This window comes from Rhopalosiphum maidis, chromosome 4, assembly GCF_003676215.2.
Source record: "Rhopalosiphum maidis isolate BTI-1 chromosome 4, ASM367621v3, whole genome shotgun sequence".
In the NCBI taxonomy this organism is placed as follows: Eukaryota; Metazoa; Arthropoda; class Insecta; order Hemiptera; family Aphididae; genus Rhopalosiphum; species Rhopalosiphum maidis.
In genome coordinates this window covers 17,798,032-17,817,638 of record NC_040880.1, presented here as the reverse complement: position 1 = coordinate 17,817,638, position 19,607 = coordinate 17,798,032, and the positions used below count along the sequence as shown (strand labels likewise).

The 19,607-nt window shown below is 35.1% G+C and overlaps 3 protein-coding genes across 4 annotated transcripts; all 3 read left to right on the top strand.

Annotated features, from left to right (window-relative positions):
• The first annotated feature begins 2,796 nt into the window (after positions 1 to 2,796).
• Positions 2,797 to 6,175, top strand: LOC113559491 (venom serine carboxypeptidase-like). The gene is made up of 2 exons (XM_026965327.1): positions 2,797 to 4,302; positions 5,141 to 6,175. Exons 1-2 carry the CDS (start codon positions 3,510 to 3,512, stop codon positions 5,785 to 5,787), a joined length of 1,440 nt encoding a protein of 479 aa, XP_026821128.1. The 5' UTR covers positions 2,797 to 3,509; the 3' UTR covers positions 5,788 to 6,175.
• A 1,624-nt stretch (positions 6,176 to 7,799) lies between these two features.
• On the top strand, positions 7,800 to 12,280 carry LOC113547945 (venom serine carboxypeptidase-like). The gene is made up of 2 exons (XM_026948543.1): positions 7,800 to 8,892; positions 11,271 to 12,280. Exons 1-2 carry the CDS (start codon positions 8,112 to 8,114, stop codon positions 11,915 to 11,917), a joined length of 1,428 nt encoding a protein of 475 aa, XP_026804344.1. The 5' UTR covers positions 7,800 to 8,111; the 3' UTR covers positions 11,918 to 12,280.
• Positions 12,281 to 13,565: 1,285 nt separating this feature from the next.
• LOC113548037 (venom serine carboxypeptidase-like) lies at positions 13,566 to 17,440 on the top strand. Of its 2 annotated transcripts, XR_003404874.1 has the most exons (3): positions 13,566 to 14,720; positions 16,299 to 17,048; positions 17,116 to 17,440. XR_003404874.1 is itself a non-coding variant. In XM_026948682.1 (2 exons), exons 1-2 carry the CDS (start codon positions 13,919 to 13,921, stop codon positions 16,943 to 16,945), a joined length of 1,449 nt encoding a protein of 482 aa, XP_026804483.1. In that variant the 5' UTR covers positions 13,566 to 13,918; the 3' UTR covers positions 16,946 to 17,440. The 2 variants fall into 2 exon arrangements, 1 of the variants encoding a protein (XP_026804483.1); XM_026948682.1 differs by having other exon boundaries at positions 16,299 to 17,440.
• The last annotated feature ends 2,167 nt before the right edge of the window (positions 17,441 to 19,607 follow it).

Sequence of the window (19,607 nt, the reverse complement as noted above, 5' to 3'; positions counted from 1 at the left end):
TATAATAAGTAACAACTGTATATTTATTATAATACGTGGTCAAAATACTACAATTTTTAAAACTAATGCAAGTACATAATAACGAACCCTACGTGGACTATTATAATGTTAAAGTATTATGTAATTACGAGAGATGAAAATAAAAAAATAAAATCTTTTATATGTTTACTAATGGATTGAAACGGAATTAAATTGGCATTAGACGAAGTTCAAAAGGCCATACATAATCAGGTATTTTGTTTTAAATATTACGATGTATCACTATGGTGCAGGACCTAAGACCTTAATAATTATTTCTGTTCGCCTAGTTTTAAAAATTATAAAACCGGTTAATAACAGTATTAAAATACATATTATCTAATAAAATAACCATCGCTTATTAGGTGTTTTTATAGTAATACTTTAAACAAAATAACTATTTAATATATGAAGAGCTAGAATTTTAATAATATTTATATAAATTACAATTTTGAAGACATTCATTTTTATTATTCATACATTTTTATGATTATAAAATAATTATATAATACATTTATATAACTATAATTATTTGTGAAAGGTATTTGTATAATTTCAACCACTAAATCGTGTAAACCCAGGTGGAACAAACCAATAGTATTCTAGGAAAAATAGAGTTAAATTGCTAAATAATAAACATAATTTAATAAAAGTATTATATTCCCACTATAAAAAATGTAATTAATAGTGTAGGTACTATTTATTTTCTCTCTTTGACTCACTCGCAGATTTTTAAAATATTTTAAAACGATTTTATAATGAAGTACTGAAAATAACTATAATAATTGGTCACCGCCTGATGTTACTCTTTTTACTTTTAGTCATTTGACTGTATGAGATGGCGAGTAAAAATAAGTTCTATTTATTATTCATAGGTATTTCATAACGGTTAGTTGGAAAAACCAACATTGTTGTTCTATTAATCATTATATCCATAAACCTTATACTACTTAGGTCTATGATTTATATCGCAAATTCAGCAATGCAACTAGTAGGTATGGTTGTAGATAAATTTAATTGTTGTGGGTTGTAGGTAAAATGTGATTATTTAAAACTAAAACTACCAGATATAATAAAAAACAAAAAAAATGTATGATATGAAAAAACATACTTATGAAACAAATCCGAATTTAATAGGATGTTCCCAACCTAACATCAGGACTAACAAAAATATATAAGATAATTAAAAAACATTAAGTTTATTTAAAAAGATTCCGGTTCTAAACATAGTGAAATGCTAATTCCACTAAATCAATAAAAGTTTTGGATCTTAAATTTTTTCCAGCAACTAGTTTCAGAACAGGTTATGTCGGTCTCAGTTACAATATCATCTGCTACAGAGTGCTACAGTGTTCTAGTCCTAGTGCCCATAAAACAAAAAGTAATAGATGATAGTTTAAACACAATCAACTAAAGAACGCATTCGCAGATTATATATTATAAAATTTGTGAGGTCGTAGTGGCGGCTCTATAGATATTTGATTAGGGTGGGGGGGACCAAGTAATTATTTTATTATTTTAGTTTATTTATATTTCGTAGTTTATATAGTTGGTACATATACTCCTTATTACATGCTCGTACGTATCTATAAGTAGTCCGTAACATATTATGGTTTTTTTTATAATTCTGTTAACAACACATATTTTTTTAGAATTACGGGCTGGGGGGACCGCTTCTGGAGCCACCTCTGTTTGGCCATATTTAAATATTAGCTCTAAGAAAATAATTCTTTAAAGTTAAAAACGTATCTATAAGACTATGGATGATCCTTATTACCGACTTAAATACATAATAAAATATGAACATAAAGCATACATTTTCCAACAATTTTTTAAGACATTAAATCTATAACTAGATCGTCGATATGTAGGAGCTACTTTCAAAAATGCTTATTATTTAGAATAATGCGTATTAGACTTGAACAATATTTAAAAAAAGAACAATAGTGTTATATATTTTACGTTTTTTTTACTCGTAGCAAATTTGGAGAAATGATTGTTTATTTTTATTTATTTTTGTCGATAACAAATAAAGTCATACTTATTAATACACTGTACTATGTATAATAAATAAAATTATCGTTCTTTATTATTATTAAAAATAAACTTAATACAATTTATTTTCAAGCCATTATACGACGAGTGCACATTATAACATTTTTAAATATTTGCGTTTAGTAATAATAATTAATTAAATACCTTGTTTAAAATCATTTGGCTTGAAGTTTTGTTTTTTAATGATAAAAAATATTTTTTGCTTTCGTTTTAATTAAATTTATCAACTGCAATCGTTTTGAACGTTATCATCGCGACGTTAATGCATGTTATTATGTAATAATGTTTATAAAATACATTCAGTATAATTAATCTGAAAACTTAACTATTTAAGAAATGGTAAATAGAATTAAAATACTTATATCTAAAGCTCTGTAGTAAGCCTACACGCACGGGTAATCTACATGCAAACAATATGTAGGTTACACCTATATAGTAAATAATAATAATATATGAAAAATGTAAATAATAAAATACACCGTTATTGAAATAAACGTAGATTATTGTGTGCATGCGAGCTAGTGTGCGATAATGTTATGTTTTATACAACGTATATAAAATAACTGAACACGATTAGATAAATCGTTATAATCACTAATCAGAATCGGCTCTACTTTTGTTTACGGACGACCTCTGCTTGTAATCACAGAAAGCCTAAATCTACGATCACGCCAATGGAGCCAGCTGTTCACATGAATACAGTTAGGCGATCCTAACGGCTAACGCAGAAGCCGGCGTCGGACGTTGCTATAGCGTCCCACTTGTATGATTCAATAATCAATAGTAACAATTCGTTTCACCGCCGCTTATACGCATGTGTCTATCACTGATCGCTGTGCTATATTGTAACATCCGGTAAAACATTTCACTCATTCCGTCTTTTTAAATCTAACAACGGCGTATTGCGTGTTTTTATTTGAAACGTGTAACTTAAAATGCACGGTATTAAACATTAATTAATAATTAATTTGATAAAAAATTCGTGCCGACCGCCGTTACTTATCCGTCCAACAATACACGTTACGTCAACGAACAATCGCAAATATTTTAAAATTTCCGTTATCCCACCACACGGGTGAAAATAACGTTTACACGGCTACACGCGATGAATAGTGCGCAGGAGCTTTTATATACAGAAAAAATCATTATTTTTCCATATAACGCCGTGGCCGATGCTCGTAGGTAGGTCGTAATACTTGACGAACCCATCGTTGCCGTTCAATTGGTACATACGTAATATATACGTACAATGTTCATATATACACATACACACATACTCGACATGGCCCTTATTGTACTGCAATAATAACAAATTATATCGCGAACGACGACCGTTGCGTTCGGCGGTCATTCTCACGCGGGTCCGCATCGCATACGGTTACCACAATTTTTATACCGGGCCTACCGCGGCCCAATCAGCAGTGGCCATCGTCGTCATGCCACGCGAATGCCGGCACCGGCGGTGGTCCACCGTCCCGGTGGTCGGCGTTAGCGTGGTCACATTGCTCGCGGCCCTCTTGTTGTTTGCCACCGTCTGCAAATACTGTTTGTGGCCGAGATTCGACGAAAAGGCCCTTTTCCTGTCGCCCATGATACGCGACGGCCGGGTCGCCGAAGCGCGGGCCGCGTGCAAAGTGCGCCTGGACGACAGCACGGCCGCGGCGGACAGTTGCGCCGGTTACCTGACCGTGGACGAGGCGCACGATTCCAACTTGTTCTTTTGGTTCTTCCCGGCGGCGAGCGGCGAGCCGGACGCGCCCATCGTGCTGTGGCTGCAGGGCGGACCGGGCGCCAGCAGCCTGTACTCGGTGTTCAACGAGCACGGCCCATTTACGGTAAACGAGGCCGGCGACCTGCTGCCGCACCGGCACACGTGGACGGCCACGCACTCGATGCTGTACGTGGACAACCCGGTGGGCGCGGGGTACAGCTTCACCGGCGACGAAGCGGGTTACACCACCAACCAGACGGCCGTCGCCAAGAACCTGTACGCCGCGCTGGTGCAGTTCTTCGAGCTGTACCCCGAGTACCGGGACAACGATTTCTACGCGACCGGCGAGTCGTACGCGGGCAAGTACGTGCCGGCCGTGTCGTACGCCATCCACCAGAACAATGCCGGGGCCCGGGTCAAGATAAACCTCAAGGGACTAGCCATCGGCAACGGACTTATCGATCCCGTCAACCAGATGGTACACGCCGATTTCTTGTACGAGCGAGGACTCATCGACAGTAGGTGTCCATACGATTATTTTTTTAATCATATCCATTATAAACACGACTATATTATAAGCTTGCGGGTTCACCTCTCTCTCCATTTAGTCTCGAAAAGCTATTTAAGATATATGCGTGCCACGATCTAAACGAATTTCTCGGAGAAATTCTTTACCGATAAACAAAGCATTATCATAGTAAATTATAGTAGAACACGTCTACTGAATTAGTTATTTAATATTAGGTACCTACTAGGTAGGTATGTATAAATACTTAAATGATAAACATGATATGATATATATAAATGTATACTGCATATACAATATACATACTTAACAATTTTTTTTAATGTGTAACATTTTCTCAATAAAAATGAAGTTGTCACTTTAGACTTAAATATTTTGTACTACGTCATATTTGCTGTTCATCGTACACACACGACTGCAATGTATATTTAACTATATTAACAATTAACAGTTTATCTATACTATACCTGTATATTAGATTCTTTAACAATCACAATTTATGTTAAATCGACTTTTTTTAGTTGAACAATAATTACTTGTTTATTTTACATAGACGTTAACTGATATGATATTATAATAGGTGAAATTTCTAAATACCGTACGCTTCGGGACGTTGAAAATTTGGCCGCTATCGGGGGGATCCGCAGCTCATAGAAACTTTGTACTTTGTTCACGAAAGTAGAAAAGTAACGTCCACTATTTGGGGGTGCTCAGTAATCAGAGGTGGTTTCACTGTACATCTCACCAAAATACTATGTGCATAACTTCGAGACACGTACGATTATTAAGTGTACGTATATAATAATAATGTGTGAATTGCGTCGTTGCAGATACGAACAGACAGATAATGGAAAAAATGGATGACGAGGCCCGAGAGTTGATCGCCGCGGGAAACTACAGCGGCGCGTACGATGCGATGTCCACGCCACTGTCGATGTACACCAAGTTGACCGGCCTGCAATACATCTACAACGTGATGTGGGAATACGACCCGATACCGTACAGAGGCGGTCACTGGTATGAGTATGTGCAACGCACGTCGGTTCGGGCCGCACTGCACGTGGGCCTGCGCCAGTGGTCGGGTATGGACGTGGTTTTCGGGCGGATGAAGTACGACGTACCGCTGTCCGTGGCCCCGCGGCTGTCCGCGCTCCTGGAAACCGGCCAGTACCGCGTGCTCCTCTACTCCGGGCAGCTTGATGCGATCGTGCCGTATCAAGGCTCGGTGAACGTGGCCAAAGCGCTCCGGTGGAGCGGCGCTGAACGGTTCAGGAACGCGAATAGTACGGCCTGGATGGTGCCCGAGCGCAACTGTCGGAAGCGATGCAATACCACCGAGTCGGCCGGTTATGCGACCACGTACGGTCCACTCACCTTGCTGCTGATCAAGAATGCCGGCCACATGGTACCGCACGACCAACCGATGTGGGCCCACGACATGATCGATCGGTTCACGTCCGGCAAACCGTTTGACTGAAAATCCACTACAACACACCACATCTGTAATATAATAGTGTACAAATAATAATTTATATTGTAATGACGTCCATATAATTGTATGTAGGTCCCCATATATATATATATATTATTTGGTTGGGTGGTCATGTCGCTCACCCCACTTTATCGCGAAAATGTGAGGCGACAACACAATAACAATATAACGTTAAAGTATCGTTGTATATACTATTTAAATTAAGATTAACGTTTACACTGAATGTTATATTGTTTGTCCATTTCACGAAACGAATTAACTGTATGTGGAATTATAAACGCTTTCGTTGTATTGAAAGATATCTCTACTTTTTTATATTAATAAATATATAATCTTGTACTGTTTAAACATTAATTAATATTAACGTAACAAAATTATGTACACCTACATATTTATCATGTGGTGTTATCATGATTTATTTTTGTTTTATTTTAATAAAAAAAAAAGCCAAATGGTGATATTATTTTAATTTTAAATTGTTTAAGACTGTATGTTATATGAATATATAATATATTCAATATAATAATCACGCATTCTTTAAGTTCTTTGTAATGCATTAATAAACTGTTAATCAAGTTATAACACAGATCATATTAGATCATCTTCGTGGAGTTAGATTATGTTTAAGAATGTAAACATAATACGATTAATTGTTTATTTAAATAGCATGGCTAATAACATCATACCATACTATAATTGTTATGTTGTGTGCTTGGCTGATCGAGGAGTACCTATTATTGGTTTTATATCAGTATAGAAATATTTAAGATTTAAAAACGAAATACCTAACTGTTCATTTAAAGACTAGTGGGAATTTATTGCAATTTTCATTCCGAGTACAAGTACAGGCTGTAATTGGCGTCGTACACCTGTTATGTAAAACAAGGATGTAAATATTCAAAATTGTTTATCTTTACAGTACTGCAGTTAATCAACTTATTTAAGTTTAAAATGTATAGTTTAATTAACATTTCTCCAGATAAAAAAAACAGTGGAAAATAGAACATATCTATTCAATTTTGTATAGAAGTATAAATAATAAATGTAATATGTAATGTATAGTGTTAAGTCAAGCAAGGAAACAGAAATATGATACGATACATTTATCATATTATGCAACGGTTAGTAATTCTTTTCAAATTTTAAATACTGAAAGGTACCTACATTACAATATTCTAAGGAATATAATTATTTTTTATTTTCATATGATAGTCACCAGCATTGATAAAATATACACAAATATCAATAGGATATAAAAATTCTTAGTATAATAAATGTTTATAAAATATCTTCACGTTGTATCGGATTTAATGATTAATATTTTTGACGTTCGTTCATATTCCTATGAAACAATTAAAATGAAATAAAATATTATATATATGAGTCATTTTTTAAGTTCGCATAAGACTTCTTATTTAAAATTTAGAAAAGCGGATTAGTGGACAGACATTTTGGACACGCATTTAAACTTTAAATACTTATAACTCATAAACTACTCGATTTTTATGTATCAAAATACTCAGGAAACTAATCTGCTTGGGAATATGAAATTAAAACTCTAATGTTGTCATTCAAAAAAGTAAAAAACTTAAAATAAATTAAGAATCAAAAATATTTAAAAATATAATTTTTTTAAAAAAACGTTGATTTTTGAACAACTTGAAACAATGTAAAAAAATATTTTTAAAAACGTGAATACTTTTTGAAATAATGAGTGGTTCATGAATCACCCCGTATACGCTGATGTACGCTGTAGTATAATTATTGATGAACGACTCAATTATTCGAATAAGGTACATCACGGACCGAAAGCTCTAATACTCGGGAGGAGGGAGTGCAATTTCGTCACTATCCTTCTCATACGTTGTCGTATGAAACCGTCGACTATACGCTATACATCACTACACAAACGATTCCCATCGAGCGCCTAATATATAATAAATCTATGTTATACACTACGTATAGCGTTCTCGCGCGCCTAACCACCACACGTCGCACAGACGCACAGTATTTTAACTAGTCGTCGCTAGGACCGGACACCCTTTTTTCAATATTCGTTTCATCGTTATGCGTGTGCGTGAGTGTGTTTTTTCATTGATATTAATACGATGCGTAAACCTAACACAACTCGCAGTGACCAGCGGGCGGAATAACGGTCCCGCGCGGTAATAATATCATATGTATAATAGTATAATATATATAAATATACATATTCGCAGAGCCGACGGCGATTGCCCGAGGTGACGTACTTTATAATATTACCGGAGATTTCGTACCAGACATTCCGCGGTAACACGTAATCCGTCGTCATGGGTTGCAAACGTCAAATGCTGCTGTGGTCCGCCACATCGCAATTCATCGTCGCGGCCGTCGCGTTGGTCGTTGGTTCGACGCCGATCTGCGACGTACACGAAGACCACCACGATGACGGGCCACTGTACTTGTCGCCCATGATACGCGACGGCCGAATCGACGAGGCGCGGGCCGCGTGCAGAGTGAACCTGAACAACAACACGGCCGCGGCGAACAGTTGCGCCGGTTACCTGACCGTGGACGAGGCGCACGATTCCAACTTGTTCTTTTGGTTCTTTCCGGCCGCGAGAGGCGACGGTAAGGCACCAGTCCTGCTGTGGTTGCAGGGCGGACCGGGCGTCAGCAGCCTGTACTCGGTGTTCAACGAGCACGGCCCCTTTACGGTAAACGAGGCCGGCGACCTGCTGCCGCACCGGCACACGTGGACGTCCACGCACTCGATGCTTTACGTGGACAGTCCGGTGGGCGTGGGGTACAGCTTCACCGGCGACGAAGCTGGTTACACCACCAACCAGACGGCCATCGCCAAGAATCTGTACGCCGCGCTGGTGCAGTTCTTCGAGCTGTACCCCGAGTACCGGGACAACGATTTCTACGCGACCGGCGAGTCGTACGCGGGCAAGTACGTGCCGGCCGTGTCGTACGCCATCCACCGGAACAATGCCGGGGCCCGGGTCAAGATAAACCTCAAGGGACTAGCCATCGGCAACGGATTTATCGACCCCGTCAACCAGATGGTACTCCCCGAGTTCTTGTACGAGCGAGGACTCATCGACAGTAGGTGTCTATACCATTATTTTTTTAATTATCTCCATTATAAACACGACTATATTATAAGCCTGCGGGTTTACCTCTCTCTTCATTTAGTCTCGAAAAGCTATTTAAGATATATGCGCGCCGCTGCCTAAGCGAATTTCCCGAAGAAATTCTTTACCAATAAACAAAGCAATATTATAGTAAATTATAAATATAAATCACAATAGAACACGTGTACCGCATTACTTATTTAAGAGTAGTTAGGTATGTATAATAACATATGATTAACATATTAGGTACATCAGAGACGGATTGGTTGAATTTTTCGGCCCGGGAAAATTATTTAGTCCGGCCCTCTATATTATAATACTTAATATTATACATAAAAACAAAATTTAGGTTCTAGTGTTTTTTTTAAGGCAATAGAAGGCAACTTCTCCCCTCTTATACAATTTTGTTTACTGACTATATATTTATTAAAATAAAATGTGCGTAATGCACATAAATAATATTGCAAAACTATTTAATATGAGTTCTTTATTAAGTAATGCACTTTTTTTTTTAACTCAAAAAAGCTATCCTAAAAAAAGACATTAGGGATTTTAATGATTTTTAAATCCAATTTCTTTTCACTTAACTTTTCTAATGATTCTAACATAAATATTTATTTTTCAATAAATAAAATGTTGAGATCAAGTAACATTAGCAATTTTAATATACAATGTGTCATAACATATGTTTTTGTGTATGATGTTATTATTATTTTTTGTTAATTTGTTTTTCCTACTTAAAATATAGTTAACTCATAGCTAGTTCCTTTATTATAGTTCGATTCACGGCTATAACGTTGGTATTATATGTAGGCATATTATACGCGTGCCATAACCGTAGCTTTGATAAGAAAGCAGAAATCACGAACTTAGATGTACTATAAATAAAAAGTGCTAGATGTTGTTTTTTTGGTAGAACTTTTCGGGCCGGACTCAAAATATTTAAACTAAGGATGGACTGGGTTTTTTTTTTATAAAACTTTTCTTTTTTGTAGTAACTTCATATACAATATACATACTTAACACATTTATTTAATATGTAACCTTTTCTCAATGAAAATAAGTTATCTCATTAGACTTTAATATTTTATTCTGCGTCATATTTGCTGTTCACTGTACACACACGACAATGTGTATTTAATTAAATAAACAATTAACAGTTTATCTATACTATACCTATAAATTAGATTCTTTAACAATCACAATTTATGTTAAATCGACTTCAATTTGCGATGTGTCTCAACATGAATAGGTAATTGAGAAAAAAATTTTCATGGATTTTCTGGAGATGCCCCTATTGTGGCCCAAATTCAGGTAGTTGTATTTTATCCTAAATATGAGTATCCCGATTGCGTCCAAGCACACATTGGTTCACAAAATAGCTTATAATTAATAAAATAAAGTAATTTTTAAAATTTTTAAACACTGTTTTGGAGCCATTTGGAGGTATTTGTAATTTAAGTTATATATGAAATACAATAAATAAATAGTAAAATATTAAAATAATAAATTGATTACAATATAAAAAAAAATATATATAATACAATTAATTGAGCCCAAACAATAGATTACATTTTTATTTTAGCATCTGTTTGGCGTTTTTTCAAAATTTCCAAAAATTATATACTTGGAAAGTGAATTTAATTTCGAATGGAAACTTTTACACACATCATTGTGAAATACATACTGGAATTACAAGTAGCCCATATTTCAGGAGGAAAATCATAATCATCATCGATATTTGTGTCTACTAATTAATCACAAAATGTTTGTATTTTAGCCGTTGTATAGAAGCTAAATTTATGGCAGCACCGAGTGGTAAGTATTGCTGATCGTGTGAATTGTGTATAATCGATACTTATATTAATGTCAAAATACGTATCAAACGCAATCCGAGTATTTATTTAGTTATAATAACAACTTTTATAGTATTTTCTAAGTACCTATTATGTACGGGCCGCAAACGGGATAGGCGAAAAGGTAAAAAGTTTACTTTGGGCCGCAATCGGGCGACGTCCGGATTTTCTTGAATAAGTTTATACTCCAGTTTTTAGTAGAACAATTACTTGCTTATTTGATATAGATGTTAACTATGTGATATTATAATAGATGAAACCTTTAAATACCGTATACTTCGGGTCACTGAGCGTTGGGCCGCTATTAGGGGAATCCAGCTCATAGAAAGTTTGTACTTCGTTCACAAAAATAACGTCCACTATTTGGGGGTGTTCAGTAATCAGAGGCGGTTTCACTGTAAATCTCATCAAAATACTATAAGCATAACTTTGAGAAACGTACGATTATTAAGTGTACGTATATAATAATAATGTGTGAATTGTGTCGTTGCAGATACGAACAGACAGATAATGGAAAAAATGGATGACGAGGCCCGAGAGTTGATCGCCGCGGGAAACTACAGCGGCGCGTACGATGCGATGTTACTGTCACAGTGGATGTACACCAAGTTCTACGATATGCAATACATCAACAACGTGATGTGGGAATACGACCCGATACCGTACAGGGGCGGTCACTGGTATGAGTATGTGCAGCGCACGTCGGTCCGGGCAGCACTGCACGTGGGCCTGCGTCAGTGGTCTGGTATGGACGTGGTATTCAGGCGGATGAAGTACGACGTACCGCTGTCCGTGGCCCCGCGGCTGTCCGCGCTCCTGGAAACCGGCCAGTACCGCGTGCTCCTCTACTCCGGGCAGCTTGATGCGAACGTGCCGTATCAAGGCTCGGTGAACGTGGCCAAAGCGCTCCGGTGGAGCGGCGCTGAACGGTTCAGGAACGCGAATAGTACGGCCTGGATGGTGCCCGAGCGCAACTGTCGGAAGCGATGCAATACCACCGAGTCGGCCGGTTATGCGACCACGTACGGTCCACTCACCTTGCTGCTGATCAAGAATGCCGGCCACATGGTACCGCACGACCAACCGATGTGGGCTCACGACATGATCGATCGGTTCACGTCCGGCAAACCGTTTGACTGAAAATCCACTACAACACACCACATCTATAATATAATAGTGTACAAATAATAATTTATATTGTAATGACGTCCATATAATTGTATGTAGGTCCCCATATATATATATATATTATTTGGTTGGGTGGTCATGTCGCTCACCCCACTTTATCGCGAAAATGTGAAGCGACAACACAATAACAATATAACGTTAAAGTTTCGTTGTATATACTATTTAAATTAAGATTAACATTTACACTGAATATTATTGTTTGCCCATTTCACAAAACGAATTAACTGTACGTGGAATCATAAACGCTTTCGTTGTATTGAAAGTTATCTCTATTTATTTATATTAATAAATATATAATCTTGTACTGTTTAAACATTAATTAATATTACCGTAACAAAATTATGTACACCAACATATTTATCATGTGGTGTTATCATGATTTATTTTTGTTTTATTTTAATAAAAAAAAAACGCCAAATGGTGATATTATTTTAATTTTAAATTGTTTAAGTCTGTATGTTATATGAATTTATAATATATTCAATATAATAATCACGCATTCTTTAAGTTCTTTGTAATGCATTAATAAACTGTTAATCAAATTATAACACAGATAATATTAGATCATCTTCGTGGAGTTAGATTATGTTTAAGAATGTAAACATAATACGATTAATTGTTTATTTAAATAGCATGGCTAATAAAATCATACCATACTACAATTGTTATGTTGTGTGCTTGGCTGATCGAGGAGTACCTATTATTGGTTTTATATCAGTATAGAAATATTTAAGATGTAAAAACGAAATACCTAACTGTTAATTTAAAGATTAGTGGGAATTATTGCAATTTTCATTCCGAGTACAAGTACAGGCTGTAATTTGGTGTCGTACACCTGTTATGTAAAACAAGGATGTAAATATTCAAAAATGTTTATCTTTACAGTACTGCAGTTAATCAACTTATTTAAGTTTAAAATGTATAGTTTAATTAACATTTCTCCAGATAAAAAAAACAGTGGAAAATAGAACATATCTATTCAATTTTGTATAGAAGTTTAAATAATAAATGTAATATGTAATGTATAGTGTTAAGTCAAGCAAGGAAACAGAAATATGATACGATACATTTATCATATTATGCAACGGTTAGTAATTCTTTTCAAATTTTAAATACTGAAAGATACCTACATTACAATATTCTAAGGAATATAATTATTTTTTATTTTCATATGATAGTCACCAGCATTGATAAAATATACACAAATATCAATAGGATATAAAAATTCTTAGTATAATAAATGTTTATAAAATATCCTCATGTTGTATTGAATTTAATGATTAATATTTTTGACGTTCGTTCATATTCCTATGAAACAATTAAAATGAAATAAAATATTATAAATATGAGTATTTTAAGTTCGCAAAAGACTCTACGCAGAGTTATGCCGTAGTATAATTATTGATAAACGACGACTCAATTATTCGAGTAAGTTACGTCACGGACCAAAAGCTCGAATACTCGGGAGGAGGGAGTGCAATTTCGTCACTGTCCTTCTCATACGTTGTCGTATGAAACCGTCGACCATACGCTATACGTCGCTACACAAACGATTCCCATCAAGCGCCTAATATATAATAAATCTATGTTATACACTACATATAGCGTTCTCGCGCGCCTAACCACCACACGTCACACAGACGCACAGTAATTTAACTAGTCGTCGCTAGGACCGGACACCCTTTTTTCAATATTCGTTTCATTGTTATGCGTGTGCGTGAGTGTGTTTTTCATTGATATTAATACGATGCGTAAACCTAACACAACTCGCAGTGACCAGCGGGCGGAATAACGGTCCCGCGCGGTAATAATATCATATGTATAATAGTATAATATATATAAATATACATATCCGCAGAGCATAACCGACGGCGATTGCGCGAGGTGACGTACTTTATAATATTACCGGAGATTTCGTACCAGACTTTCCGCGGTAACACGTAATCCGTCGTCATGGGTTGCAAACGTCAAATGCTGCTGTGGTCCGCCACATCGCAATTCATCGTCCCGGCCGTCGCGTTGTTCCTCGCCTTACGCTGTTGTGGCTGTTCGACGCCGATCTGCGACGTACACGAAGACCACCACGATGACGGACCACTGTACTTATCGCCCATGATACGCGACGGCCGAATCGACGAGGCGCGGGCCGCGTGCAAAGTGCGCCTGAACGACAGCGCGGCCGCGGGGGTGGACAGTTGCGCCGGTTACCTGACCGTGGACGAGGCGCACGATTCCAACTTGTTCTTTTGGTTCTTCCCGGCCGCGAGCGGCGACGGTAAGGCACCAGTCGTGCTGTGGCTGCAGGGAGGACCGGGCGCGCCCAGCCTGTACTCGGTGTTCAACGAAAATGGTCCGTTTTTGGTGGACGAGGTCGGCGGTCTGCTGCGGCGGAACCTCACGTGGACGTCCACGCACTCGATGCTTTACGTGGACAGTCCGGTGGGCGTGGGGTACAGCTTCACCGGCGACGAAGCTGGTTACACCACCAACCAGACGGCCATCGCCAAGAATCTGTACGCCGCGCTGGTGCAGTTCTTCGAGCTGTACCCCGAGTACCGGGACAACGATTTCTACGCGGCCGGCGAGTCGTACGCGGGCAAGTACGTGCCGGCCGTGTCGTACGCCATCCACCGGAACAATGACGGGGCCCGAGTCAAGATAAACCTCAAGGGACTAGCCATCGGCAACGGATTTATCGACCCCGTGAACCAGATGGTATACAGCGATGTCTTGTTCCAGTACGGGCTTATCGACGGTAATACCGTATATGTTATAAAATTATAAGTTATGTGTAGGGGCGGCCGGTCATGTATATTGGCCAGGAAAATGTATTGTTTGACTGGTTTTTATCATAATATATTTCTATGAGAATTTTTATCGATTTTTTTTTCTGAAGAATATCTTTTTAAATTTTAAGTTTTTATTTAACAAAGGTTTTTATAATTTTATATAATAATTGTCAAGTATCGTAAGTACTCAAAATGTGTAATACCTTTTACTAATTCTAATTACCAATAATTAGGTATTACTTATTTATTATTGCCTGCCTGGTATATTAGTATATTTTCTCAACGGCTACGACATATAGTATAATGAGCGCTCACTCTTTAAATAAATAATATATATAATATATATGTTAATAAAATACATTTGTAAATACGAGGATATTTTCATGTGTAATAGATTTAAAATTTGAATTTTTATACACAAAAACTGCGTTTAAACTTTAAATACTACTGTATAATCGTATTCGAGTAGAACTCGTTTTATTATTTCGATTACGTATAGTTTTCGACATTTTATATACAAACAAATGATTTTTTATAATGTTATTATTCTATAATAATATTATGATAATCCATATATAAGTATACTTTTTGAACAAATAAAACAAATTGTTATTAATTCATTCATTTTTCAAATGATAAAAATATTTATTAAACGCGCATAATTTTAAAATGTTGTGCAACAACGATTATATGTTGTTGATTTGTTTTCAAGGGAGCCATTCTATATTCTACGCAGAAAACACAGGTGCCTATTTTGTTTTCTCATAAATTAATAAATATCATCACTTAGGTTGTCATTGGTATGCGATCCTCCAATGAGTCATAATCATCAAGTGTAATAACAACATACACTTTGAAACTAAAAACTAATTATATTGTATTATTACTACGATACATTTTGTATAATCCCTAGGACACAGAAAACTGTTTGCGCTGGACCTTTACCTACCTACGTAATTATAATTAATGGACCTACGCGTGCTTGTTCAAAATATTTAAATTGTTGAGGGATTTAATATATCTGAAGTTGAGAATACGAGTATAAAAACACGCTGAAATAATAAAACTGTTATTAATGAATATATTAAAATGTGTGTACTTAATATTAATATGCTTATTTAATTGCTTATTGACATATTGTCACTTACCATCGCACGTCCTATTTTTATTCAATAAATATTTAACTAATTTATTTAATTATAATAATTATATACAAGTAAAATTTATAAGCGACCACATTTTTATTATAACATAGTATTGGTTATCATTCTGATATTTATTGATGTTATTATACAGTATATTTTATAAATAAAGGGTGGTGTTACATGCAATTTTTTTCTAAAACGTTTCATAAAGAAATACCCACTTCATAAAATAAACACATATATTCTATTGTTGCTCTAATGTCCGTGCGCGTCGTATTTAACTACCTATATGATATATTATGGTTATTATGTATAAAACCAATTCAAATGCGTTTGAAATTCATGTTCGATTATCAACTTCGTCTTCATAATATGCACAGTATTTATATATCGTTGCAGAAGACGGCAAACGATTGTTCAAGGAACAGGAGGACTTGGCCCGAGATCGAATCGCTTCGGGCGATTACAAGGCCGCGTACGATGCGATGACCAGGATGATGATCACCACTCCGTCGCTGTACGGAGAGCTGACTGGCATGCGGAACATCTACAACATGATGTGGCACAAGAACCCGATACCGTACGAAGGCGGCCACTGGGACCGGTACGTGCAATGCCAAGGGCGGGCTGCGTTGCACGTGGGCCGGCGCCCGTGGTCGTCGGTGGACGTGGTTTATGAGCGGATGAAGTACGACATACCACTGTCCGTGGCCCCGTGGCTCGCCGAGCTTCTGGACACCGGTCGGTACCGCGTTCTGCTCTATTCCGGGCAGTTGGACGTGATAGTGCCGTACCGTGGCACGGTTAATGTGGCCAGGGCGCTCCGGTGGGCGGGAGCGGAGCGGTTCAGGAACGCGACGCGTTCCATCTGGATGCCCAACTGTTCTTCTAGGTGCCGAACCACCAAGGTGGCCGGTTACGCGACCACGCACGGCCCGCTCACCGTGCTGCTGGTCAGGAACGCCGGTCACATGGTACCGTACGACCAACCGGCTTGGGCACACAACATGATCGAACTATTCACATCCGGCGAATCGTTTCACTGAAACTCTGCTTGGCCGTGACTAACAATAAATAAGTTACAATATATAGCTGTGTAGTATTGAAAGTACTTCCAAACCGCCATTAATTGTAACTTTTTCTATAAATGTTTGACAATATTTTTGAAAGTTTGTTTATAAATATTATTCGTTAATTAATTTAAGGTGTTTTGCAGTTATTTATAAATAGATTTGAGATAGTGACCGCAAAATGATACGCTGAGGTCAGACTGACGCTTGCAAAAGTTCGTGGTCATAATATAGTTATAAATTATTCAAAGGCATTGTCGTCGAAGATTTGGGCGGTCATCGAACAATATTACAGGACTTGTGGGCGCGTGGGTAACTTCTTCGCTGTTTCCAGAATATAATATAACAAAATATAAATCTTAGTATGTATAATAAATAATATTTATAAATGTGGTCATATGGATAGATCTTATCACATTTTCAAAAATATGAAATAACAACATAATGTTAAAGCTTAATTATATATTTATATCGACGGTTGCATATAATATCAATTTCATGAAATGGATGAACTTAATGAAATTATAAACAACTTTTTTATTATGTATTCAATAATACTGTATACATTTATATATTATTATCGTTTCCATTTAATGTATATTTTAATATGATAATATAGACTAAAATATTTATAAAAAACCGTATAAGTCATATATTTATGTATCACACTCCAAGGATATCAATCATGTGTATCGTTGTATTATTCATTACCTATTTATAATTAATTTAAATGTGAAATATCAATTATGAATTTACGTATAATAATTAAGTAGTTATATCGCGGTTGCTTACTTTTTTGTCGTGGTCAAATAAATTCACTATCCAAATAATAATTCAAGTTATGTTTGATCATCTTATAGAGTTAAGATATGTTTTATTATTTTTCTTTGAAAATTACAACAATTAAGAAAAATCTTTCTAAGCAAGAAAAGAGTATATCAAAAATGTATCTATTACTTTAATAACTGGAATACACATTGTAAATGATTTCGTTGTAATACATGTAAATGCAATTGTTCGGAAAGGATGACAATATTTGATGAGAAGTCACGATATGGTATAATACGCGATATGTATTAGGGCGGGAACCAACATGAATATGTTCACGAGTCACATAGATAAATACAATGATACCAAAAGTCAAAATGTTTTTTTATACATTTTATATAATTTGATAATTTTTTAATAAATGTGTACCAAAAAAATTAAAATTTATGATAATAATGAGTAAATTTTGATTGTATAAATAATGACGAGAGTTAAAAGTTAGCCCCTTTGATATATAATAAGTTTTCATTTAATTTATATTTCTTAAATTTTTAAAATGTTTTTGATCAACTTTTTTTTTATACCTTTTTAAAACTCCTCTGTTAACTAAATACATTAAGTTTTAACAGCAAATGTGTTTTAAGAATAACAAGATTAAAATGTATAATGTATTTAAATATTATTTTAATAAATGTATATAGTAAAAAGTTTTTACTAATTAAGACTCGCGTTAAATATTTAAAGATTAATATTATAAGGAAATAACAGACAAATATTTTTATATGTTTATAAATTAATTTTAATTATAAGAACATTATTTTTTCTTTTGCTATCAGTGTTGATAACTTTGATATTTACAGATTTTATGCTTTTAATGATTTTTACAATATTACTTTATACATTCAAATAAATATTTTATAATATGTGTATAAATAGTGTTATACTTTAATAACTAATATTTTATACAAGTATTTGTTTATTCTATATTAAAAATGTATTATTAAATTTAATTAATGGAAATAATATGTACCTACAAAAAAAAAAATACATATAATTAACTTTAAGATAAGTGTGAATTACGCATATCCCACATATCCTTTAGTCTATACTATTGATATTAGTTGGCTATAATTGATATACAATGTGGTGGTGGGATATATGACTATTTAAAGACATTTTCTTCATAACCGAAATCAGTAGTTGGATTTGTTATAACAAAAAAATATCAAGCTTTGATGTCTTTATAGTTTTTATATTATTCAGATGATCACATTCTATCTTAATAGTACTCATATGTAATATATATATATTGTATCTAATATTAAATGTTCTAATTTCAATAAAATAAATATATAAATAATAAGTGTCTTCTTTTAATATCAATTCAAATTAATACTATAATTAATAATAACACTAATGAATAGCATAAAAATGTGCATATGGAGTATGGAACATCATTTTTTACTAATAATGACTTTCGTTTATATTGTTATTCTACGTATTATAATGTTTTTCAACGTATACTTTTCAATATTATACTAAATATTTTTTTGATGTAACTAAGCTCAGAGATTTCATTCAAGACATTATTCTTACTTATTAGTAACACAATGCTCTGTAAGTTGGTTATTCCTAAGAATTGCAGAAAGAATATAAAAACAAAATATTTATAACTTTTGGTATTCGGCATGTGATTTTTTTGAAAACTGATCAAAAATTATTCTTGATAATTTGATGGGTTCTAGATATTTATGAACACACTAAATTATTCATAATAATATTTGATATGACGGAAAATATAGGTCAAAAATGTTATTATGAAATCGATATTTATCAATATTTGATTTAACTTGTAAAAAACATTATTTAA

Excerpts from the sequence above, each read along its gene's own strand:
- LOC113559491 (XM_026965327.1), top strand. The coding sequence starts at position 3,510 with ATGCCACGCGAATGCCGGCACCGGCGGTGGTCCACCGTCCCGGTGGTC. Across the intron at positions 4,303-5,140 it reads CGAGCGAGGACTCATCGACA|ATACGAACAGACAGATAATG; the intron begins GTAGGTGTCCAT and ends GCGTCGTTGCAG.
- LOC113547945 (XM_026948543.1), top strand. The coding sequence starts at position 8,112 with ATGGGTTGCAAACGTCAAATGCTGCTGTGGTCCGCCACATCGCAATTC. Across the intron at positions 8,893-11,270 it reads CGAGCGAGGACTCATCGACA|ATACGAACAGACAGATAATG; the intron begins GTAGGTGTCTAT and ends GTGTCGTTGCAG.
- LOC113548037 (XM_026948682.1), top strand. The coding sequence starts at position 13,919 with ATGGGTTGCAAACGTCAAATGCTGCTGTGGTCCGCCACATCGCAATTC. Across the intron at positions 14,721-16,298 it reads CCAGTACGGGCTTATCGACG|AAGACGGCAAACGATTGTTC; the intron begins GTAATACCGTAT and ends ATATCGTTGCAG.